The sequence below is a fragment of the Strix uralensis genome, chromosome 7 (assembly GCF_047716275.1).
Source record: "Strix uralensis isolate ZFMK-TIS-50842 chromosome 7, bStrUra1, whole genome shotgun sequence".
NCBI classification, from domain to species: Eukaryota; Metazoa; Chordata; class Aves; order Strigiformes; family Strigidae; genus Strix; species Strix uralensis.
Window position 1 is genome coordinate 20,036,921 of NC_133978.1, and position 24,654 is coordinate 20,061,574.

Consider the following 24,654-nt stretch of genomic DNA (forward strand, 5'->3'; position numbering starts at 1 on the left):
CACAAGTCCTGGAGGCTTGAGCTAACTAAGCTGTTACAACTAAACAAGATGCATTACAACTTATTTCAATCATATGTAATAAACAACGAACAAAAAATTAATCTGGAATCAGTCCACAGCAGCTAACTTAAGTTTTGTTCTTCCAAATGTCTCATTTCCTACTTAATACTTCAGGCCAGAATTTTTAACTTCCCTGTGACATTCACCCACCAGTCTCTCCCCCTCACTTCCAGCTAGGCAGAAAATAGTGGTTGTTCTCAACAAAATGATGTTTGTGTCCATCCATTATATTGTGACTCCATGCTAAGTGCTGCATTTTGTAGCTCTCCCTTTTTTTGAATGCTGCCACAAATATTTGGACAGCATCTGTTTTGGAATTTCAAACTGGAGAGGGGGAAGCTGCTTTGGGTGCAGCTTGAATGTCGGGTACATATGCACAGCATATTAATGCTAAAAACACAGCCATGCGTTCTGACCGCTGTCAACTTTAATTGTATTTTTCCATTTGTTAAGGCCAGATATTATGTCTTCGGAGCTGAGGAAAACTGAGAGGAACTCCATGATCATTCTGGGGCAAAATACAAAGAATGAAAACATATGGCCTTTCTGATAACCTGAGTTAAATGGAATAAGGTAAAATAAGTAAAGCAGCATATGTTTCTTTGTGGGTTGGGGTTTTTTTTGCCTCTTCTCAGCACAGAAATGAGACAGTCCTGTTCCTTCATCTAGACATTCTCCAACATGCAAAGACAGGAACAGGTCAGATTTTTGAAGTTCAAATTATATGGATTTATGCCAACTGAGGACTAGCCCATATACCTTCATATTAATAGTCCTCCACTTTTTTTTTTTTAAACCACAATTTAAAGGCATCTGTAGTCATATAGGATACATCATGCAGCCTTTTAACAAAAAGTACAGCAGCAAATTAATTTATCTGCAGTCACTCAAAAGACTCCCAAATAATAAGCCAACCAGATGTCTTGGGGAAAGAGAAAATCTGCCCATATAAGAGAGAACGAGGCTCAGCCTTATCTTCCACCTTCCCAACTCAGCTAATGGGTTAAATGCAGAGAAACCCTTTCTAATGTCTTACATCCATTCCATGTTTCTGTTTCAGAAAGGCAAAGTGGGAACACCAATGGACACAAAACCAAGAGCCCTGAGGTTACTTCGTTACTTTGTGCAATCTGCATCCTACAGTTGTAAACAGAGCAACTCCCATTTGAGTGTTGGAAGGGAAAGAGGGCAGGGGAAGGCTGAGAAGGGTTTGTGGACAGATGCATGCGCAGCTATGTATGGCATTGCTCCTGAATCTGAAGTATACTTACAAAAGTCAAGCCACAGATGAAAATTGCTGTTAGCATCTTGACAAGTAAGATTTGGAAATTCTTCCTCCTCTCTGGGTTAGGAACAGAATTACCTGAAACACTGAGGTTTTTAAATTATTATTGCTTTCTGGGGACCTTTTCCAGCTGAAATAAACTTAAGCTTTATGGGACACAGCAGCATCTAGAAGAGTGCCAGGGACTCCTTGCCCGGTGCAGAAGCAGCTGTTGGAAGGACAGCCTCCCTCCCTCTGGGTTGGTGGAGTTGCAGTCTCTGCTTGTCCCCAACACAGCTCCTCCCTTCAGAGCAGCATCTGACCAGCTTTGCCATTTTACTGGAATCCAACAGCAAAACCAAGTCTGTAAAGCCAGGACTTCCTGAGGCCATTCCCAAATCCACCGCTAGCTTCTAATCCTGTGGGCGTGCTCCTTCTGCAGAGGCGCCTTGACTCCAGTGCTACCCTACCCAGAAGTTAGCATCATGCAGGCTCACTGCAGAGATCAGAGTGAGGGGCACTGTAGGAATCAGCCTTTCGAGAGACTGGAGGGTGCATCCAAGGCAACACCTCATCTTCACCAGACAGCCCAGCTCTTGTGCTATCAATCTTTTGCAGGGGGAACCCAGCTTGAATTCCTACTTAAGTTTCAGGTCAAGTCCTCTGGCTGTGCAGGTGGATGCCTGAGGCTGTGTGGGTGGGGTAGTCATGCTGCTGTATGGCTCAGCCTGCGCTCTCTGCTGGGAAAAGGCAAGAGGGAGAAGAGAGCTACAAGGAAGAGTTATTCAGATACATACATCCTTCTAAAGCTGCTGCTCTTTTAGGCCATATTAACAACTGTGTAACACTATGGCCGTGTTTGGTGGCTGCCTTATTGTCACATCCCACTGATTCCAGACTCAGGGGATAGGCAGCACGTGCTTCTGAAGGTCCCATGGTTGCAGTGGGTCTCTGCACACCAGCTCTTATTGGTACTAGCACAACAGGTAATGCACATGGAGTAAAGATTTAAATAAACCAACCTTGCCTCTTGTTAAAAGATTATTCTACCCCCTAAATTACAATATAATTTTAAGTGAAGCAACTGCTGTTTAAAAATCCTTCCCCAACCCAACTTGCCTGTGAACCAAGATTTGAGAAGCTGGCAGGAGTGGATCAACTTCAACAGGCTTAGCCTTTCAGTAACAGATGTGCCTCCTTCCTCACCCAGACCAGCTAGAGCCCTTGGAGTCCTCAAAACCAGAGCAGGATCTCTTCTGAGATTCAAAGCACCCCAGCCACTCTCTCCCAGGGCAGCTGTAGTTTGCAGGGGTGAGTGAAAACAGCAGCCCAAACCTGGTTCTCGAAGTACTCAGAAGGGTTGTTACTGTTGTTACTTAGCATCTCAAAAAAAACCCCAACAATCCAATTAAAAAAAAAATTTGTGCTGACTCAATATTAGCGCCCCAAAGTAGGCGCTGTGTTTAATGTTTCAGTTGTAGCTGCTGCTGTGGGACTTGGTTATTCACCATATGTCTTGCTAGCTTCATCCAAAGCTAGAAAGATTTATAACTTGATTATTCTGTGAATAGTCTGTATATCTCCAGAAATACAGGGGACTAAAATCCTACATTAACTTACACCCTCCATTATCCCTCCAGCTTTACAGAGACTGAAAGGAATGTGAATCAGTGCAAACTGAATTTAAAGTGTTTTAAGACATAGCATCATGAAGTGGTATTCCCTACCGCCACCTCCATTCACATTATAGGTTTGTTGTTTTTGTTTTTTTTAAACTAAATTGAACTAGCACTCTTTTGTATTACAGCATTGTATGAAATATATTCAAGTATTTTCAGAAAGAAATATATTTATAACATGTAATATACTGTATAGTTCTCCACTCCAGGATGCATTGTAATCCAGGCATAAGAAATTTAATTAAAGCATCACTATTATAATTGCTTTCAGATATTTTATTAATGAACACGGGGTTGTAGTATAGCACCTGCCACACATTTAAGGTTTCAGGTGAGCACAGCTGGTCAAGAAAGGAATTATTAGCTTCCAGCTTTTAAAGAACTTCTTTAGCTCTGGCACAAGAAGCAAGTTTGTTCTTTTGAGGCTGGTGCTGTTCTCAAAGATTGAGAGAGCAAGGAGAGCCTTTGGAAAGTTCAGATATGGCTGAGCATGGATGTTCATTCATTAGGTGCTGTTGCTGGGCTTTGCTTCCAAAGCCACAGAGTGGGTAGACATGGCAGGGCAGCACACACCCCTTCCAGAGGAAAGGGTGAAGGCACTGGCGACAAAGTATGCTGATGCTCAGCATTAGGGTTTCTTTCTGAAAATTTGGGTTCATTAGCAGCACTGCACAACAGCCTCAACTGACAGGTGCTGGCTGGCCTCAGGGCTGCTTTTCCTCAGCTTCTTCATTCACAGCCCATGGCACACTCCTGGACAGAGCAGCTTTCCTCCACCTGCAGGAGTCTAAGCCAACATCTACAGCAACCCATAACATCTTTAGTTCAGCTGTTTATACAGCTGTATAGGAGTGATGGAGTATGGAGTGAAGCTAAGACAAAAGAAGTCATATGCAGTTATCAAAAGAAAGTAAAGGAGAGAAGTCAGTGACACCCAACTAAAGAAAGTACAGGCCTAAATTAAAAAAAGCCAGAAATCTACCTGTGAAGGTAGAAGGAAGAGTACACTTTTGCAGGAGATAAAATTGCAGAACAAAGTAGCAATAAAAGCCACTAACACCCTGGTGAAGAAAAACAGACTAGGAAGAAGGGGACAATGCACCAGGGGAAACCTCTGTGTTGGTCACCCTGTGCCAGCTCTTCACACAAACAACTCACATGCTGCTGCTGCTTGTGCTCTTTCCCTCCTGCTAGTGACCAAATGGCAAGACCTAAGCACAGAAGACTTCCCATAGAATGGATAAGGGAATTAAGTTCACTTCTATGCTCACCCACCTCCACTTAACACTGCATGCACCCTGTGCTCAGCAGCAGGTCTTTACAGCAAGATGCAGCTCTGCACCAGAAGGGATGGTCCCTGCAGGGGAACCTACCTGAGCCCCAAAGACTGCAGGTCCACAGCTCCCTGCCAATTTGGGACGGTTCAGCAACCCAATGGAGGGCAGTGGGGAGCAGCTGGGCAGGGACTCTCCTCTCTTGAGTCCCTTCAGCCTCCACACAGGTATCAGAGCTCTCTAAGTAAATGTTTTTATCTGCCTTACTGAGGCATGGGAAGACTCCAGCAGCAGCCAGGAAGGTGTTTAGATCTTGGCTAGCACACACAATTAAAAGCAGCGCCAGAGGACCCTGCCTGGTGTACTGGAAAGGTGTAGTCTATATTACTCCTCTAATTGACCAGTTAATTAACATTACAGACAACTGCTGAAGACCTGTCATAGGGCACATTATGAGTTTACACTGCTTTCCCAGACAGAGCTCCACCTGTACCAAGGCCATTTAGTTACCAGAGGCACTCCCTAGAGAAGACTGTTTGACCTATCTCCAGCTGATGATTTCTCCAGCCTGTGATCTCCTTCATCCTCCCACCATACAACTTGAAGGAGTTTTATCTTCTTTTCTTCTGATTAGATTTTAAAAGCAGGCAAGACTAAAACCACTGGTTATCCTGGAAGTAACAGGGAAGAGCAGTTCTGCTAGAAAAATAAAAACATTGTAAGATGATTCCTGAAATTTCTTGTTGGAGTAAGAAAGGAATTAAAAAGCAGTTACCAGCACCTGTTAACACCTTCCAATCACACAGTATTGGCAGAAGCCAGTTAAATAGAACAGTATTTGTTACCTCAAGTGAGATACTGTTCACGTGCTTCCACGCATATAAGGGGAAGAGCTGCTCTTCCCCTTTAAAGACCCCTAAGCAGTATGATTAAGACTAGAAATTCCCCCTGTTAGAAGATGGGAGTAATCAAGCCTATGGGGGGAAAAAAAGAAACAATTTTTTCTTCCCCTCAAGCGTACTTGCTCAAGGACTACCCCATCAGCTATAAGGGGATCTCAGTGTGAGTGCAAGCACCCGAACTCCCCCAGCCTGGGCAGGAAGAGGTGTGGGGGGGGTGGAGCCCCTTTTCCCATCCACCATCAGGAGGAGTTTGCTGAACCTCAGGAAGCTGAGAATGATTCTGCCCAGCTGCTGTGACTGACCACACCACACTGAACTGCTCTTGATGCTCAGAACAGCAAGTTTTCTCATCTCAAAAAAGCACATCTGTGGCACTTATGCCTACAGTGATGTCAAATTGTCTTTAATTAGAGTTCTGAAGACTAACTGTCTGCTCTCACATGAAGGTTTAAGATTAATCTTTAAATCAAGTTTGAATTTTTTCCTGAAGTTCAAAATTCAAACCACCTAGGCCCTTTGATTTTTTTCAGTTGGAATGAAGTTTCCCTGTTCTCATCCTCCAGAGCAAGAGAGGTAGATTCACATACACCATCATTAGGAAGGCCCATTTGTGTGGTGCTTTACCATCCTTACCTCTGAGTCCTGCCACATGAGCACAGCCCTGACTTACCTAGTGAGCTCAGGGGCAAGTGGGCAATTCCCAGCTCCTCTGCACAACCAATACCAGCTCTGCATCCCCAAAGGAGAAGCAGCTGCAGGATTTGTTTTTAATTGTTTTTGATGCACTTCTACTCAGTGTTTGAGAGGAGACAAGATAAGGTGGCCTTCAGAAGTACTTAGTCACTGACAGAAATGCAGACACCACTCAGCATCACTCCTGTTTCAGTCTGCAGCTTCCCAGCAGCCCAGGCCATGACAAGGGTCCCTCTTGACAGCAGCAGACAGTTAACACTAATCCCAGAGCAGAATAATAGCCAGAAAGTGAGACAGATTCAGAGAAACAGCATTTGGAAAGCTCTCAGCCATTAGGATAATTTTTGTCTTGCAAAGGGTTACAGAGAGGGTCTCTAGGACACACTCCGGTTCAACTATGTGCTCTGAGCTAGGGAGAAGTCCCACAGACCAATCGAGTTTGACAGCCACTTTATTGCAATACACTGATTTCATGTGTTACAGGCACCTTCCTTCTCCACAGCACAGCAGCCACAAGCACCATGCACAGAGCTGCCCCCGTTGCTACAACAGCAAAACCCAGAGCCCAGGGGGCTGCAGCATGCACAGCTGCTCCTGTGGGGGAGGGAGGCTCCAGTTAACACTTCCCCAGTGAGGCACAGGGATGCCTTAAGGGCTCAGTCTTTCTGCAGGAAAGACTTAGACCAGCCCCCTTTCCCAGCCTGGCTATGCTGGGCTGGCACACTTACCAAGGCCACCCTTGGCCGTGTTCCATCTTAGCTCATCCTGGAGAAAAATCACAGGGCCTTTGCTGGAGACATGGGAGGAACTGTCCTGAAGAGGATGTTCATCACTCCTTTTAACCCCTTCAGAGCAATATGAAGGCTTTAGATGAGAAGCTACATAGTGCTGAAGGTCAAAATTTGTCCAGCTCAGCTTCTCAACACATAAGCAGCTCTGAAGGCCAAGCCTTCCATGTGAGTCAAGACAGAATTAAGAGCCTATGAAGACCTCAGCATTTTTGGCATAATGGCAAGGGCCCTTCCTCAGTAGAAACGAGCAGGAAATGCACTGTCAAGCTGTCCATGGCTCGAGGGAACTAGTCTGTAGTCTACATGTCCCCCTACCTCCCAGCTTGGAGGCTAGACCCTCGTTGCCCCTTTGGATGGGGAAGCAGGAAGGCTAGGACACTTACTGGCTCTAACAGGACAAGTGGTGGTGCAGGACTCCTGCACAGACTGGTGGCACACTGAGGCACTGCAGTGCAGGTACACCTAGAAGGAATGGGACACAGCCTGGAATCACACAGGCAGTATCTGTACACAGACGATATCGTGGTGTGGTGCATTGATCCTCATCAGCAGCTAAGCACCCACACAGCCACTTCCTCAGTCCCCCCACCCTCCCTCAGCAGGGTGGGGAGAGAATAGCAAGAGCAAAGGCAAGAAAACCCATGGCTGGAGAGATAGAAGACTGTTTAATAAGTGAAAGGGGGGGAAGAAGGAAGAACAAAACCAAAGCACAAGTGATGAAAAGGCAATTGCTTACCCCCTCCCACAAGCAAACTGATGCCCATCCAGTCTGAGCATCAGCTACATTGGAAGACAAAATCCTCCAGTGTTTATTGATGAGCATGACATTATACAGCATAGAACATCCCTTTGACCAATTTGGGTCAGCTACCCCAGCTGTGCCCCCTCTGAGCTTCTAGTCTACCCCATGCCTACACGCTTGGGGGTGAGAAACAGCAGTGAGAAGAAAAAGCCTTAACACTGTGCAATCCCTGTTCAGCAACAGCTTGGGAGAGAGGCAGAAAGATTTCTTTGGCTTGCTTCGCATACAGGCTGTAGCCTTGGAGCCCTCTGCTGCCTGCTGCAGGCAGCTTTGATACCTTTACCATACACCTTCAAACTTGGTCAGATCTGGCATTACAGCACTTTTCCCTGACACCTGGGACACAGCTGTCTAAGCACCACTACACTGCAGCCAGGTACAGCTGGGACCAGTTTTGAGTATTAGCTGATCCCAGGAACACTGAGTAAACCGTACAAGGCATGGTGAACTTTGTGTGGCTTAACTGCTCAGAAACTCATGAGATTGAGCTCCACATGCTTCCCCGGTACCAAAAGCTATTTCCAAGTCATTTTGGCCAAGAAATTTAGTTTAGAGAATATTGATTAGCATGGTTAGAGCACACACCCCAAGATAGTTCACCAGAACAGCTTAGGCAGCAAGCTAGCCTTTGCTTAAGTTAGACCTACCCTTAGCAGTCTCATTTTCTGTCACACCCCTGCAGTGATGCATCTTAGCTCTACCACATTCATCTCAGGGAATAAAGAGTTTCTTGCATCAACCTCTCCCCTCCTGTTTCAGGAGGGGATTTCCCTAGTCTTTGCCCACCTCCCCCAAGAAGGCCAAGAGTCTCATAGTTATGAAGTAGTTCTTATTGCTCACACACGTTACTCATCCTCAGTAGGAAACTAGGCAACCAGGACAGCATCTTACCAGCCCAGAGAGCATCTCTTGGGAAGTGGAGTCCACAAAGGTGAATGTGTAGAGGGTGAAATGCTGGTAATGAGAGGGAAACAGTAGTCCTGAGGCAAGACTCAGAGGCACCAGCTGTGTCTGATAGTTGTCCCCTGCATAAGGGCACCTGGGAAGGAGAGGCCAGCAGTGAAAAAGTGTAAATCATTCCTCTGACCCAAAGCTATTTACAGGTCACTTACCCATCCACCAAAACAGGCCACTGCAGCTGTTGCTGGGGATTGATACTTGGTGTGGCCCAGCAGTGGTGCAGGACCAAAACCAGCTCTGGGTCTGTTCTCTGAAGGATCTTGACTTCTGCATAAACAGGGTCTCTCAGAGTCTTCACAACAGGATAGTCACCATCAGTATAGTAGGAAGCATAGCTTCCATCTGGGACAGAAGAAACCCAAGAGCTATTTTAGAGCGTGAACAAACAGAAAGAGGCAACCTGAGAGCATCCTTTATGGCCACATCAGTAAATTCCCACTGTGGAAGGAAGCAGCAGTGCTGGGTTCACCCATCATTACTCCCTTATTACTCAAGAGACAAGAGTCCTGCACCAAGAGGCTTGAGCAAGTCCTGCAAACCTCTCATACCTGAGGCAACACGCAGCTCCAAGGATAGAGGACCTGGATGGGACACAGCAGGGAGTGGTGGCAATGTGAAGACCTGAACACTCAAGGGAATGAAGCTCCCAGTGACAGAGTAACTACAGCGGACATGCAACCTGGTGGGACAGGAAACCCCCAAATCAGGCAGCTAAGAAAGATTACTCCGATATCCCCTTTCTCCAAGATGACAATATAGTATCTGCTTTAATTAGTCATATCCCCAATCTTTCCTCCAATACTTCCTTTGAACAAATACTTGAAATTCCCTTCAGAGGTCAGATTTGAGTCTGCAGAGTATCATGGATCAGCACCAGCTTTATTACCACTAATGAGACATACCACTCCTTAGCCTACTCCAGCGCCCTGTTGTGAATTCAGAGCTTGTGACAAGCAGGAATTTCTATAGCAACATTGAACACAGTGGCAGCTAGCAACACCAGCCCGAGGGTATTACCTGAAAGTGCTATCCCTAGTGACAGAGCCAAGGTTCCCCGTCTTCACATCCCTGGATGCCACCAACTCATTCTCATATATGGCCTGGTCTCCAGTCACCTGGAATGACGGGCCAGGCACTGTCACTTCAGTAACATCAAGCTGGATTAATGCTAGGCTAGAGAACAGCATTTGGCTTCTGGAAGTCTGCAGGGTGCCCATTAAGTAGCTAAAGCCACATCAAGGTTGTTCTAGGCCTACAAGCTCTTGCTATTCCAGCCTAGTGACAGCTGCAGTTCTTACCTGAAAAGTGGTGCCACAAGCAGAGAGTGGGAACCGGTACACAACAAAGGCATTGTTCTTTGCAACAGGGACACAGCCAGTACTGTGTCCGCTGGCCAGTTGCACAGAGTCCAGGATAACGGCTGGCAAGGTCACATCCCGAGAGACAGCAATGGAAAACTGGCCATCTGGTGTGCAGTGAGCTGTCACTGGAAGAAGAGATATAATCAGTCTTGAGCTAAGCGAGAAAAGGGATGGAAAGGAAGCTCAAACATCACAGCAAAGACAAGGCCAGCAAGTCCTGCAAGTTCTCCTGCCTGCAACCCCCAAAACAAGTGCTAAGCCCATCGAGACAAGTGCAACCAGCTCTAAAAGCAACACTGATTCTGGCCATAAACACAGATCTATTGCAATATACATGAAAGGGCTGGACACTTCAGCGGGACAGAATATTCTTGACAACCAAAATCATAGCCGTAAGACACCTGCAGGACCAGTACACATCAATCCTGCTCTGCCAGAGAAGTGAGAAATCCCCATTTACAGCTCCTCCAGGAGTAAGGGAGGCTAGTTAGTTGCTCACATTTACCTGTGTTACCAAAGTAACAAGGCTTCACCCTGTCCCTAGGATCGTAGCAGCAGCCTCGCACTTCACAGTCTCCCTGGCTGATAGGCAAGGAGGAACGTAGCAGCCGGTCTTGGCTGAGGACAGCAGAACAGACAGTACTGCTTGGAGCATCTAGGGCTGGAAGAAACAGCAAGAGTTTGCAGCTGAAGCACAAGAGCAGGGGAACAAAACCACAGAGGATACTCATGGAAGGTGTCCTGGTGACTCTGAATATAAGTCAAGGGAAGTTAGTCTCAGGTGAGGGTCAAACACATGGCCTGCAGCTGGCATGGAAGCCTGCTCAGAAGGGACATGCATCTCCCTAGAAGAGACTCCCCCTGAAGTCACGTACAGGAGACTGGACCACATGTGATCTGTCAAGATAAAGTGTTCTACATCAGCTCTGGTAGTTAGGAAAATCATTGTACCTAGTCTCTGATTCAATCCCTGAACTTGCAGGGACTAGTACAGTCAGAATATGGCTAGTAGACACAAGAAACATTCACCTACTGACCACGTGAAGGAGGCACAAGTCCCCAGCAAGTTGGTGGCTCCAGTGTCCAAATCCTTCTCCAGGGAGTCTTCTGCACAGCAGTAAGTCCCCTTTCCCAGGCCCCAGGCTGACTCGGAACAGCCATCCAAAAGGAAGGGCAATCATCACCACAAGGTACAAGCCGGTTTCCCAAGGAGCTGTCAGAGTCTTACCAGGAAGGTCCACAGGGCACCTGAGCAGCTTCTCTTCATGAAGAATCTTTTGTCCAGCAGCATCTGATTCTTCAATCCCAACCAGCATGAGGTAATTTCCATCCTGGGGCAGAGCCACACCAGTCAGGACAGCCAGAGCAGCAGTAGCCACAGTCCCAGTAGAACCTCTAAGATCACTCACCCATTCAAAGACATAACAGCCAGTATAGGAGACCGATACTTTTCTGGAGCCATCTGGAGTCCCAGATACCCAGAGCCCACAGTCAGAGTCATTCTGCAGAGCATGTGCCTTCCCCTCAGTATCTAGGGAAAGAGGAAACAGCAGCAGGGGCTTCAACATTCCACATTGAAGCTGAGGTCCACTACAATCCTAGTTTTCTATAGGAAACAAGGCCCTAGACAGTATTAGAGTCTGGGCCAGCAGGGGCATGTGAGGGAACCCAGCAGCCAAGACTGTCTAGATCCAGGCACGGCACTCCACCAAAACCCTTGACTTCTGGGTCATACAAACAGCCCCCTAGTTACGCAAGATGCACCGAAGCTGTTAGACAACACTTTACAAAAAAATCTGCCCTTTCCTCATTCCAGACACACCTCTGAACTGTGCAAAGATACAGCAACAGAAAAGCCTCTTGACACCACCCTCACTTACCCCAAGCAGTCAGCACAAAGGAAGAATTCCCTTCCCAGCCTGGAAGTAAGGTGAGCTGGAGGCTTTCTTGGCCACAAGCAAGCAGGGCAGGATCATAAAAAGCACTACCCTGAGCCCCCACAACCAAAACAAGAGGATTAAGAAACCCCCAGAAGAGCACAGCTCCAAATACAGTCCTAGACTGCCCTGTGACACCCATCCTGCTCTCTTACTAAGGACCATGAAGCAGCTACCCTTAGCCTAGCCCTTTTAAATTGTGGAGCCAGCTGGGATCAGAAATTCCTGAAGCACCCAGGTGGACACAGACCCGCAATTTAACACCTTCCATTGCCCTCACCTGGCTCTGAACTCATCACAGTCTCCTTGCACCCTTTGAAGAAAACCACAGGGCAGGAGTTAAGCTTATGTCAAGAGATAGGTCTGTATTGATATCACTAATCTGAGAGGAGCTTATCTGGGCAATTTGCTGTAGAGCCCCAGGAGGGTCTTCAAACCCTTTTTTCTCACCCTGAGTATTTTCCACTGCTGGCCCATCCAGGAGATCAGCCTGCTTTTCCCCATGTACCCTACTGCTGCTCTAATTGCTCATTACATGGCATGAGTGCAAGAAGCTGAGTGACCGTGCTCTTTGGCTCTTTTAAAGGTGCCACTGCTTCAAATGTCAGACACAGAGTGCTGACATATAAGCACAGAAATAGGCCTCCACATGAAATCTGTGGAAACCTATGGAGCTCAGGAGGCTTTGCATAACTAAAAGGAGATGATTTCCCTTAAACAGTCCTGACTGTGGACTACAGCCCTGTTTGCAGTGTGGTTGTGTGGGGATAGCTGTAGGACTGTTCCAGGCCTGGCTGCTAGGTGGCAGGACCATATGCTCTGTGGGACACCCACCCCCAAAAGCTGATAGGTGGGCCCCTAAGATGGGCCTGAAACACAGGTAAGGAGAACCTCTGTGATCCCAGAGAAAGCTCTGCCTGCCAGTACCTGCAATGTGTCTCGTGTAGAACCTTCTCCCTAGCCACACATCAGGCTACAGCACCCACACTGAGTAAAAGCCTTATTGTCCATCTTTCCATATAGATGTTTCTGCATTCATGCAATGGAGGTGTGAATGTCTTTACACTGCTGCAGAGGTGATCCACGCATAGTTTGTCCATGCCTTTTTGTGCCCTACTTTTTGCAGTGGGAGCACTGGCAGTCTGTGCCATCATGTTCTTTTTTGTAAGCTGCTTATTTCTTTGGGACTAGACCATCACACACATCCCAGCACAGTGTGTGGGTTAAATGAGTATGATTTCTAATCTTGACCTTTAATGATGCACTTCCATTGGTGGCCACCCACACTTCTGCTTTCAGCAGACCCTCCAGCTCCCAGACATCTGCACAGCACCATGCATCAGGCAGCACGCTCGCCCCTCCAGCCAGCCCTCATCAACAAGCATGGGCAGTAGTTCAGTCCAAGGGAGGTGTTTCCTCTGCTTTTCCACCTTAGCCCACAGCCCGTCTTTCCTCTACAGCTATACAGGATGCCATGATCCCAGCTGGCCAGCTGGGTGAAGAACGACACTGTGCCTATCCTGCACACTGCTTATTTCATACGCCAACCAGGAGGCCTGTTCCACAAAGTACAAGACCTTTTCAGCTGTTCTGCACAGCAGGGACTGAAGCAAATGGATCTTGACAGGCTGCCTGTGAGGCTGCTGTTTGAGCAGTGCTCATGAACCAAATGTGTTTGTCCCAGTGCCTGCCTGGGCACTGGGCAGCCACGGTGGATCAGCACCTGGGGAAAACATTTGGACTTTGGCAGGAAGGAAAGCTTTATATCCGTAGAAGCTGAGGGACAGCTTGCCCAAATCTAACAGCCACTGTGTGACTGCTGACTGCTTCATTTGAGTGTATTACCTGCTGATAATTGGGTAAACAATAAAAAATAAACAAAGTACTTTGGAGCTATAGAGAGATAGTTTTCATTACACTTTGACCCACCAATACTTTGTTTATGCTGACAAGAAAAATGTCTACACATACTTGAAGAATAACTCTGTGTGAAACAACAGTGGGAGTGCTGTAGATCCACCAAGCAATACCCATGCTGAGAACGGTTTCAGGTAAGCGGCCTTTTCTAATTTCTACACACACACTTGACAGCCATGTTGGATGATGTGGAGATGGGAAGCAAGTGAAATGAGCCTGAAATTCATGTAAATTAAATGCTTTGATTAGAAGAAGTTGTTATAGGCAGTAGAAAGCAGCCTGGCTGAGAGGAAACAGGCAGGTCTCTTCCTTGCAAATCTCTTCCTCGTTTGGTAGTTCACATGCATTACAACGACACGGCTGTAAGCACCAACTTAGCTAGCACCCAAGACCACCACAAACAGGACATGCAGAGGATGAAAGCAGGTGAGGCAAATGTCTCTGTAGGCCACTAGCCTGAAGCTGGCCATGACCCCAGCAAGCTAAAATCTTCCTGGGATGTCCATCAGGAAAATCCTCTCCTCCTAACAATTTTGAGCCTGGGAGACTGGGGCAGACATAGCTGCAGTGTAGGAGTTGCCTGGCTGTAGAAAGCTCTCTAGAGACCTGTAGGAAGAAAAGGAGGTATTAAACATCACCACCAAGAAGTGCTGGGAAGAGGAGTACAAAATGCCCTGCGCATTGTGGGATTGCCTCCTGCAAGATCACTGTATGTCTGGCCTGTACCATGCACCATACATGGTACAAAATGGCAGCGCATGGAGGAGGGACTCAGTCAAAACATGCCTCCACAGAAGCTGAACAGCATTTGCAGAGAGCCAGGATATCCACACCAGGCATCCCCGGGATGAGGGCTGCTGGCTGCACAGTGGGCAGGAGTGGCATTTTGCAGTGCCACCCTCTGAACTGAGGTCCAAAATGAGAAGGTGCAGGCAGCAAGCCTGCAGGAGATTCTACACAATGATAACAGATTTTTCTTCAACCTTGTGCTTTATTTTAGAAAAAAAGAGGCAAAGCTAAAACACTGGTAGCCTTTTCTTTGAATATCCTTAATGCATGCCTCTGATGAACTTAGAAACAAAGATCCTGGGGAAGATGGGAGAGGAGGGGATTTCAGACTAGCCTTCCTGGACTTTCACATGGATGAAGAGGACAGAGCAGCCCTCCCTACGCTTAATGTCTGCAAACAGAAATGAGTATTCAGAAAACCCTTGGACACTACTGTGACATGAAAAGGCCCATAGTTTCGCACAGTGAAAAGTCTGAGTGACTAGTCTTATGGGTTTTCATCCCTTGTAAATCCCCAGTGTGTCTGCCAGGGTGGTGAGAATATTTGGAATATAGTTATTTTATCCTTATAAAAATGAGAAATCTTGAAAATATTCCTAGTTCCAGGGCTTTTGTCTAACATATATCACAAACTGTGAGGCAGAGCTGAGAACTGAGCCCTTGTCCCCGGGAACAAGGGAACTTTACAGGGAAGATGGTAAGGTCATGAATGCTGGCAGCAGAGAGACCTCATGTTGCAGTGCAAACTCCCATGAACTCCACTTTCACCGGGTGGAAAGTCCCTAGAGTACATGAACTTCCATGAACTGTGCTGGCAACATCTAAGTTGATGCAGGAGTTTAGGCCAGCAGATTAGCAACTAGCCCAAACTTCTTGGCAATTCAGTTTTTCCACTGAAGTATCAAGTATAGGTCTTTAAGAAGTGTAATGAGATTGAAAAAGAATGACTAACAAATTGTTGTGCCTATGTGAGAAATTCAGGATGACTTAAGAACTCAATAGGGAAGCTACAGAAACTTTTGCAAGGGACAGAGACCTTCACTAGCACCTCTGAGTGAAAGGGAAACTCACATTAACACTGCTGCACAGCAAAGCCAGCACACTCCAACCAAGCACCCAGTTCACCCAGGCCCCTCGTTAATTCCCACCAACTCCCACATCCCCTATCCTAGCAACACCTTCTGCTCAGTTGGATGAGATCTGTCTGCCTGTGAAAGTGTCACAGCTCAGGTGAGACAGAGGGATATGGCCAGACTGAGAAAGCTGAGCACAGGCAGTGCCACAGCCCTGAGGGTCCTTTCTACGTGCCATTGCCACTGCTGTTGGGACCTCACAGGTACACAGCCCCTGGAGTAATCTTGGGCAGGAAGCCTCCAGCTCTTTTTGAAGTCCTTGCAACACACCAGACATACGCTGCAGCCTCCCAGAGACCTCTGGCCCTTCCAGAGGAGCAGTTCCTCATATCAGAGTCAGACATCAACAAAACAGGAACCTGTGCATACCAGCTTCCAGGAGTAGGTTAGGCAGGCTTCTTTGGTTGTTGCAAGTGCAAGGACTAGTTGCCATTGCACTAACATACCCAACCTCTCACAAGTGCAGCTCTGTCTCAGATTGGGAAGCCGTTCCCCAGAGACGCTCTCAAGTTCTTGATTTCTCTCTTCTCTACCTGCTTCTCTCACTCTTTCTCTTCTCTAGGAGACCTTGATGAAGTCAGAGTCCCAATGTCTAGTCCCTTTTTCTTATGTCTTTATCTTATCTTTCCCAGCAAGTCCTTTTTTGTCTGTTGTGATGTCTGGAGACCTTTCTGTCCTTGCTAGATAGATATTTTATACTTTCCTCTCTTATGAAACCAGATATCCCTAGGGAGACAGACTGAGGCAATTGATGTGCACTGAGGAGAACACGCCAGTATGTTCTTTGGCACATCACATGCAGTGCAAACTCCATTGATAATGTCAGGAAGATTTCAGGAACAGTCAGGGATGGCTCACCCCACTCAGAGATTGTACAATCAATACCAAAGAGTAGAAAATTCAAATGACACTGAGGTACTTGGAAGATGCTCTCATGACAGTGGATTTCTGGGAGCGTCTCAGTAGAAGAGTGCACCCCTAGTGTGATCTCTTTAACAATGAACTTTAGGTGAAACAAAACAAGTTTTATGAGCACATTATAAATATCTTAACCTCTGTTGGCCTCTGCTGTTATTTGAGATAAGGCGTGTCTTCAGTGACCACCAGGAGAACACCTAGTTCAAACACCAAGAGAAGTCCTGGTTTCATAACGCGAGGCAGTCTAACAAATGATTGACTAGTAACATTGACAAAGTCAGCCACGTGATCCAAAACCTGCTGGTTTAACCTGAGTTAACATAGCTAACATAACCCTTCAGTATATAAACTCAGGCTCCAGCAGCCGGAGTCACTCCTTCCTGAGACGCAGAAGCCAATGGAGCTCCTGGGAGCAGCCACTGTTGTCCTCCTGGTTTGCATTGCTTGCCTGCTCTCCTTTGCAGCATGGAGAGTGAGGTCTGGAAAGGGGAAGATGCCTCCAGGACCAGCTCCCCTTCCTATCCTAGGTAACGTGCTGCAGGTGAAACCAAAGAACTTGGCCAAAACCCTCCAGAAGGTAAGACCACTTTCTTCTTCTCTCTTACTTTCTTCTGTGGGTGAGAAATGTGTGGGACCTGTGCAGGGGGGCAACCTGTGGCCATAGCTTGATAAGTGGCAATCCCAGAGGAGCAGAAAAGTCATGGGGATCTCAGATGCTCCCCTTCACTGCTGTTGCCATTGTTGTTCAGGACCTGATAGCTGAGAACCCTCTCCACACCCACATTTATAATGAGAGGACAAAATCTTGACATTGCTGGTCTGTGAGGCTGCACTGCCTGCAGTGGGATGCAGTAGCAAGGACACTTTTCAATTTCTCCTCCCTCTCTGCTCCATGGCCAAGCTATCTCTTGCATTTTGACAGCTCAGTGAAGAGTATGGACCAGTGTTCACAGTGCACCTGGGCTCTGACCCAGTGGTGGTACTGCACGGACACGATGTGGTGAAAGAAGCCTTGGTTGATCGTGCAGACGAGTTTGCTGCCAGAGGACACATGCCAATAGGAGACAGGGCTAACAACGGATTAGGTATGTGTGCTGACCGAGCTTCTGAGAAGGGAAGGGCTGAGGGTGTGTTCAGCAGATTAGACCTGGAGTGTACCATGCATGAGGGAAGACTGCGGGGAGTGGGTATGTTCCACCTGGAAAAGAGAAGGCAGAGTGGGCTGTAATTGCTGGCTTCCACCAGCCAAAGAGGGTAGCAGAGAAATGGAGCCAGATCGATCTCAGTGATGGGCAGTGAAAAGGCAAGCAACAACACCCACCAGCTGCAGCAAGGGAAATTATGTGCAGATATGAGTGATAAATTGTTCACAAGGAGATTAGGTATCACAGAATCGTCTAAGTTGGAAAAGACCTTGAAGATCATCTAGTCCAACCATTAACCTAACAATGATGTTGTAGAGAAGGCCAAAAGCAGACAGCTGGACTACAGGACCTCCAGAGATTGCCTCTAAACCACAGTACTCTATGACACTACCATGTCAGTGCTCTCCTAGGGACAGGATTCTCTGTCACTGTGAGCTTCTGTTCATCTCACATCCAGCATGCTCAAGCCAGGTCTTCCTTCTTCCTTCTTCCTCTGCAGGGATTGTTTTTAGCAACAATGAGGGGTGGTTACAAGTCCGGCGGTTTGCTCTCACCACTCTGCGCAACTTTGGAATGGGGAAGAGGAGCATTGAAGAGAGAATCCAGGAGGAAACTGAGTACTTGCTGGAAGAGATCAACAAAACAAAAGGTATGGTCCGTTTCTAATATAGCTTATGTTTGCAAAAAAGGACTGTATTAAAGGAGCCCACATCTTCAGCACAGAATTGAAGTTCCCATGTGTTTCATCGATGCACCAGGTACCCCTCAAAGGAGTAAATAATTCCCTGATTATGTACTGTTCTTTTTGGAGGACCCTTCTGTGTCACTCAGAGACTGTGATCTGGTATCTCCACTAACAACCAGAGCTCAGGTTACCCATAGTGGTCATAAGTAGCTATAGTTTTGGGATTTTTTTACGGTTTGTAACTTTTCTGAAATCACAGGGACTCCTTTTGACCCAACCTTCATGCTGAGCTGTGCTGTCTCCAATGTCATATGCTCCATTGTCTTTGGGAAACGGTATGACTATAAAGACAAGAAGTTCCTGGCCCTGATGAACAACATGAACAACATCTTTGAGATGATGAACTCCCACTGGGGACAGGTATATTCAGTAGCCATTTCACAGTGGCAACATCCTCCCAGGGGAGCAGGAGGCCTCCCTCCCAGTGAAGTCCCATTTCAGTCTTCTAACTAGGACCCCTTCAATGCTCTGCTGCACAGGAGGGAATTCATACAAGAGCAAGAAGCACCCTCACCAATGGAGTTGGCTTTGCCAGCTAACTGTAGCTTCCCCCCAGTCCTGAACACCCTTTTTCTCCATGTCTAAGGTTTCTACTACTACTAAGTGAGCCCCTAGTGCCCTGTCAGACTGCCCAGCCTCATAGCCCTTCTGCTTGGCCCAGCTGAGAGGGTTGTGGCCTTCCTAGGCTTTTTGATAATATCAAAGGATAGGGCAATGATCATGCTAGGGACCTTCCTGTTTCTTTCCTTCCAGCTCTACCAGATGTTCTCAAATATCCTCGGTTACTTGCCTGGCCCACACAACAGAATATTTGCAGAATTTGATGCTCTAAAAGCCTTTGTGTCAGAGGAGGTGAAGATGCACCAAGACTCCCTAGATCCCAGCTCCCCTCAGGATTTCATTGACTGCTTCCTCAGCAAAATGCAAGAGGTAAGGACACAGCAGACAGCCCCAGCTCATCCCCAAACACACCTACGCTGAGACCCTTCCCTCTCCTAAGTAAGACAGACAGTGGGATGACCCCTTCTTGGGCAGCTAGGCCGTGCAGTGGGAAGACACCAACAATACCCCAGACAGTGTCTGTGCTAGAGTTCACAGCTCTGGATCTGCACACTCACCAGCCACTACCTGCAGCTGCTTTGACAACAAGAACTTCATCTGCTCTCACTGAAACAGGGAGATTTGCAGTCTGGTCTTGCAGTTCTTTCACTGGAAAGCAGTTAGCACAGCAAGGGCAGACAGGCAACTACGTACTATTTGGTGCACAGCTTGAAAGAAGGTTGCTCTGGGGTTGAGCTTACTGCACAAAGATAGCATTGCAATATCCCAGATGCTGCTGCACCTTAACAGAGAAATGCAACAGCTCTAGGTGAAAAGAAAGGCCTGGGATGACACAAGAAAGGGCCACTTTCTTGTGAGAGAAACAGTCCATCCTTCTCCCTAGGAGAAAGAGAATCCCAATTCCAGTTTCTACATGAAGAACCTGATAACCAGCGCCTTCGACTTGTTCATTGCTGGAACTGAGACAACTAGCACCACCATAAGATATGGGCTTCTGCTTCTTCTCAAATATCCGAAGATACAAGGTACCAGTCTGTGACCTCCTCATCTCTAGCTATTCCCCTGGGCTGGGTACATGTCTAACATCACATTCTTCTCACAAAACCTTTCCTCTTTTTCTCATATTTCACCCAAATGGGAAAAGTCCTTGCACTGTCATTCCCCAGGGTGGCCATTGGAGACCCCTCAGCTTCACTGGCATCATCAGCTGCACTTCCCTCACAGCCAGGGACTTGATTGTCCACATCTTTATCTCCCAGTACTCTTATTTAGCCAAGTCACTAGGAAGACATTCTTTGCATAGGCCACAGTGAAGCTCTGCTCCAGACAACACCAAAACCAGTATCAATGCTCCTGTCATCTGTGATCTGTAGACAGCTTAGGGAACCTGTTTAGGTAGGTTTGGTTTCATTTACCCATTTTATGGTTTGTGCCTCTCATGACAGAGAAAGTTCAAGAAGAGATTGACCGGGTAGTAGGACGATCACGAAGACCTTGTGTGGCTGACCGAACCCAGATGCCCTACACAGATGCTGTGGTCCATGAAATACAACGCTTCATCTCCCTCATCCCCCTGAGTCTCCCTCACACTGTGACTAAAGACACCCGTTTCAGAGAGTACATCATTCCCAAGGTTGGTGGGCACGCTCCCTCAAGTTCAACAACAAGGTGGCAGTACATCTGCTCTTAAGCTGTCAGTTACAAGCCAAAAGCTAGAAATGCTGTGGCCTGACCTCACTGTCACCCAGCCCTTCATGAAGGTTTTATCCCTAGGCTCCTGTAGCTCACTTGCTTGCCTCTCTATGAGCCAAGACTGGAACAGTAGCTCTGTCCAACAACTTTGCTCACTTGCTCTGCAGCTTTACCTATCTGCAGAAACACAGTGGGTTCATAAAAAAACAGAGCAGTGACTCCTCACACAAGACAGCAAAGCCATGGAACTGCTCACCACCATCCAGAAGAGCCTGTGCACATGCTTGGAAGCAAAGTCAGTTGGTGGTTATTGAGCACAGAAAGCCCCTAAGCCACAAAGTGCTGGAGGTTGTGTTTGCATTCAAGGGAACAAGCAAAACCTGTTTGCCCTGTTCTTACACACTTGAGGCAGTCACTGCTGGACACTGTCAGAGGCAGGCTGGTGGGCTAGAGTAACCCATGGCCTGTCCTGGCCCGCTGCAGCAATGCTCATGGCTCTTCTGGGTGACTGTGTACCCATTAATGACTGGTCAGAAAGAGAGAAGGAAGAGGATTGTGGCAGAAGAAATTCATCAGGAGAGGGGAAGAGAGCTTCATTTCAATAACCTTGTGTGATTTTGCTTTTTGGGGCTCGCAGAAAAGAAGGAACATAGCGCATCTATAAATTTATTACTGTGAAATACTAAGAAAGAGGTAGAATTAGGTGGGGTGTTCCCAGATGACCAGAGCAAGGTGAGGATAAATGGTCTGAAAGTGAGAGGGATTCAGGAAGATCAGCCAGCAACTGTCCCTGCTGTAACATCTAGCAGGTCTCTCTAAAGCTGCTTCTGCAAAGGAAGGGTCCCCAGAGGGAAACCAAAGGCACTGGTAGGGCTGTGCTGGGAAACTCAGTCTTAAATTGACAATCAGTCAAGATTAAGTGATCTAACTGACATCCCCTTCATGTCCTGCTCTTCTCCTTGTGTTACCTCAGGGCACCACAATCTATCCCATCCTCAGTTCTGTCCTCCATGACAGTAAAGAGTTTCCAAACCCAAATGAATTCAACCCTGAACATTTCTTGAACAAGAATGGCACCTTTAGGAAGAGTGAGTTCTTCATGCCCTTCTCAGCAGGTAAAGCACAGACTTTCTCTCTCTTCCTTTCTCTGTTGACCTCCTCCTCTGGAGACCACCCTGCCTTTCCCTATAACACACACTCCCTCTTCCCAGCATGGTCTCACTGGTGCTTCCTTGGGGCTCCCTGCTCTCTGAATAACTCCTCCCTGCTTCTCCCTTCCCCAGCGCATAACCCATCTTGTTCAGGCCTGGTGGCTTCTTCAACCTCCTACTAGGAGTTGCCAATGTAATGACGTGAATGGGACCCATCAACACTTTCTAGAATACCTATCACCTTCCTACACAACCACCAAAGTCATCCTTAACCAATCTGTCTTTCTGTGGTAGCTCCACTTTTCCCCAGCACCTCTTAAGTACCTCTCAGGCTACATGCAACCACCCACCTACCAATAGCCCCAACTCTCCACTTTCTTACCAGTGCTTTACGTCACCTTGCCTGCTCTCTTATTGCCTCCTGTGATGCCCCCTCCATGTTTAAGACTTCTCCTGTTCCCATTCTTCCTTCACACACTCAACCAAAATGCCAAGGGTCTTTCTCCAACAAAAGGAGAAAAATGGACTTTTGCAAATCTTTCTTGCAAATGTCCTTAGTAATCCTGACAGTCATCTCATTGCTGCGGCTGTATCTGGTAAATAAATCTGGACAACACATCTGCTTAGTACAAACTCTGGTCTACATGGCAACACCTGTTGAGCTCTATTTGCTGTTTTCACCTCCAGGGAAGCGAATATGCCCTGGAGAGGGCCTGGCACGCATGGAGATATTCTTACTCATAGCCACCATCTTGCAGAACTTCACCTTGAAGTCCATCGTTGACCCCCAGGAAGTCAACATAACCCCAACACTGAGTGGGACAGGCAACGTACCTCCTGCCTACCAGTTCTGTGCTCTCCCCCGCTGAAAAGCACAAAACCACTCTCCACACTGTCCTGAGCCCAGCTACTCCTTTACATCTCCCTTACTAAAACCAATGGCAGAAGCACTGGCCCACTTTCCAAGGCCTCCAGGAAGGCAGACCAAACACAGGTACCTTGCACAGAGTAGACACCTTCAAAGCCTCCCAGAACTGGTCCACCACATCACAGGGAGGCCCTCGATGACACTGCAGCTTGTTACACTGATGCTCTGTGCACAGGCTCACTGAGCGTAGTGGCTGCATCAAACAGCTGATTTTCTCCCAAACACAGCTCCCATGGCTGTCCATGACCTGCTTCTCCCACAGGACATGTCCCACCAAGAGCAGCATGCTTTGCAGATGGATAGTGCTGCATATGTGTATGTTAATGACCCAATAAAGAAAAATCTATTTATGAGGATTTGAGATGTTATTTTCTTTGCGTTGGGACAGCACCCACATCTGCTGCTCCACTGCAGAGAAGGTCTGCAGCACCTGTGGCCTTCCCTGGGGGAAGGCTGTCCCTCCTGGTGCAAGGGTCCTGCCTGTTTTTTTCCACTGGACCCACTGCTGCTGCCTTCAAGGACCCCTGGCCAGTCACAGCACACCTACAGTTGGGAAGGGTCACAGTGTGGGAGGAGAAGGGGGCCATGCAACCTGTGGGCTATCAACAGCTCTATTTGCTCTTCTTAGGGCTGCCAATCCTGCTGCCCACAGCTGAACAAAGGACAGCTACAGCATCCCTCCTGGAGGAGAGCGCTCACTGCCCCCCACTATTCAGAGGCTGAAACTCTGGCTGCCTTCACCCCCTCAATGGGATCTCTGGCTGCTACTGGGGCTCCTCTCATTTCTCAGGCACTCTATGGCTCAGCCTTTCCACAAGTTGTGAGCACCTTCCCCATGGCTCCTCTCTGTCCTCCTCCCACCATCTCCCCCAGGCCTTCTGCTTTCCCTGAGGCATTTGCTAGCACAACCTCTCCTGTCACTGTGGCCACTCAGCACCCCCACATGAATCAAGATGGGGCTGCTGAGGAAATAATTTCTCTGGAGTGTGTCTCCTACCTGAATCACACTCCCACCCCACCTCACAGCTGAAATGAAGGTACAGAGAAGAAAACGGCATGAGTGAGAGGCCATTGCAGGTGAGGAACAGCTGAGAACTAAGGCAAGTTGTCATCACGGGGTTAAGTTCTGCAGCTGGAGTTGCATTCTCCTTCCAATTTTCTTGGGCATATAACTTACGGTCTGGAGTCCTTCTGCCAAATGAAGAGTACATCCCTGTCTTTGCAGGTTATTGCGAGGAGCTCAGGCACCTGGGTGATGGGGACTCCAACCAACTCTTTGGCTGCTCTTTTCTACCATCAGTATCACTCCAAGGATTTAGATGTTCTTTATTAAAATGAATTAATTTAGGGGGACAGCAAAACCATCTCTCCCAGAGAGCTTGGGTACTCCGGGGGAATCTGATTTTGCTTCCGCATATCAGAGACATCATTGCAAACAAGTTCTTTCCTCATCCAAAGTCTCTTTGTCCTGTTCTCCACAGAATTTCATGTATGCACAAAGAGAAAACTCTCTTGTTCATAAACTGCAACCGTGTGAGCCCAGGTGTCCAGGAAAAGGATTGTGTCTGTTATTTCTGGCCCCAGCCACTATTTGGTTCTTTTCTTTCAGTGATAGGGAGGATGGTTTTCATAAATGGATTCCACAACAGGTGGCTCTCTTCTGGGCTGCTTCTTTGTCCTCATGGGCTTTGGTTGGTTCTGGATGTCCGATTTGTGGTGTTTGTCTTGATCTTCATTTACATAGATATTTGTTGCCCCTTGCATCATGGTCATATAGAAGTCCTAGAGGCAAAATATAATTTCTGTGATGGTTGTCACAAGGTACTCAGACACCTTGTGAGTACTGCAGAGAATACAATATGCAAGAATTCCCACCTCCCTTTGGAAATGTTTAGCAGTATTTTGAAGAAAATGTCATGTTTGCTTACTTGTCAAGTTCAACCCTCCTCCTC

At 47.4% G+C, this 24,654-nt stretch overlaps 3 protein-coding genes across 7 annotated transcripts in view; 2 read left to right on the top strand and 1 right to left on the bottom strand.

Annotated features, from left to right (window-relative positions):
- The window catches only part of LOC141945892 (uncharacterized), a 32,539-nt gene extending 29,275 nt beyond the window's left edge, over positions 1–3,264 (top strand). For all 4 annotated transcript variants that reach the window (XM_074874744.1, XM_074874741.1, XM_074874743.1 and 1 more), the window contains 2 exons: positions 514–633; positions 1,121–3,264. In XM_074874744.1, the coding sequence (XP_074730845.1) occupies positions 514–610 (97 nt within the window). In that variant the 3' untranslated portion in view covers positions 611–633; positions 1,121–3,264. The remainder of the gene's footprint in view (positions 1–513; positions 634–1,120) is intronic.
- A 3,059-nt stretch (positions 3,265–6,323) lies between these two features.
- On the bottom strand, positions 6,324–13,603 carry LOC141946217 (zona pellucida sperm-binding protein 4-like). Its single transcript, XM_074875677.1, has 12 exons — positions 11,667–13,603; positions 11,196–11,317; positions 11,015–11,117; positions 10,292–10,447; positions 9,724–9,911; positions 9,443–9,540; positions 8,974–9,104; positions 8,578–8,767; positions 8,357–8,504; positions 7,047–7,125; positions 6,601–6,717; positions 6,324–6,466 (listed from the first exon to the last, which is right to left on the bottom strand). Exons 1-12 carry the CDS (start codon positions 11,863–11,865, stop codon positions 6,324–6,326), a joined length of 1,674 nt encoding a protein of 557 aa, XP_074731778.1. The 5' UTR covers positions 11,866–13,603.
- A 137-nt stretch (positions 13,604–13,740) lies between these two features.
- LOC141945895 (cytochrome P450 2C19-like) lies at positions 13,741–23,055 on the top strand. 2 transcript variants are annotated; one of them, XM_074874748.1, is made up of 10 exons: positions 13,741–13,774; positions 16,822–17,057; positions 17,403–17,565; positions 18,125–18,274; positions 18,570–18,730; positions 19,124–19,300; positions 19,815–19,956; positions 20,377–20,564; positions 21,597–21,738; positions 22,462–23,055. In XM_074874748.1, exons 1-10 carry the CDS (start codon positions 13,756–13,758, stop codon positions 22,641–22,643), a joined length of 1,560 nt encoding a protein of 519 aa, XP_074730849.1. In that variant the 5' UTR covers positions 13,741–13,755; the 3' UTR covers positions 22,644–23,055. The 2 variants fall into 2 exon arrangements, with proteins under 2 accessions (XP_074730849.1, XP_074730850.1); XM_074874749.1 differs by having other exon boundaries at positions 19,818–19,956.
- The last annotated feature ends 1,599 nt before the right edge of the window (positions 23,056–24,654 follow it).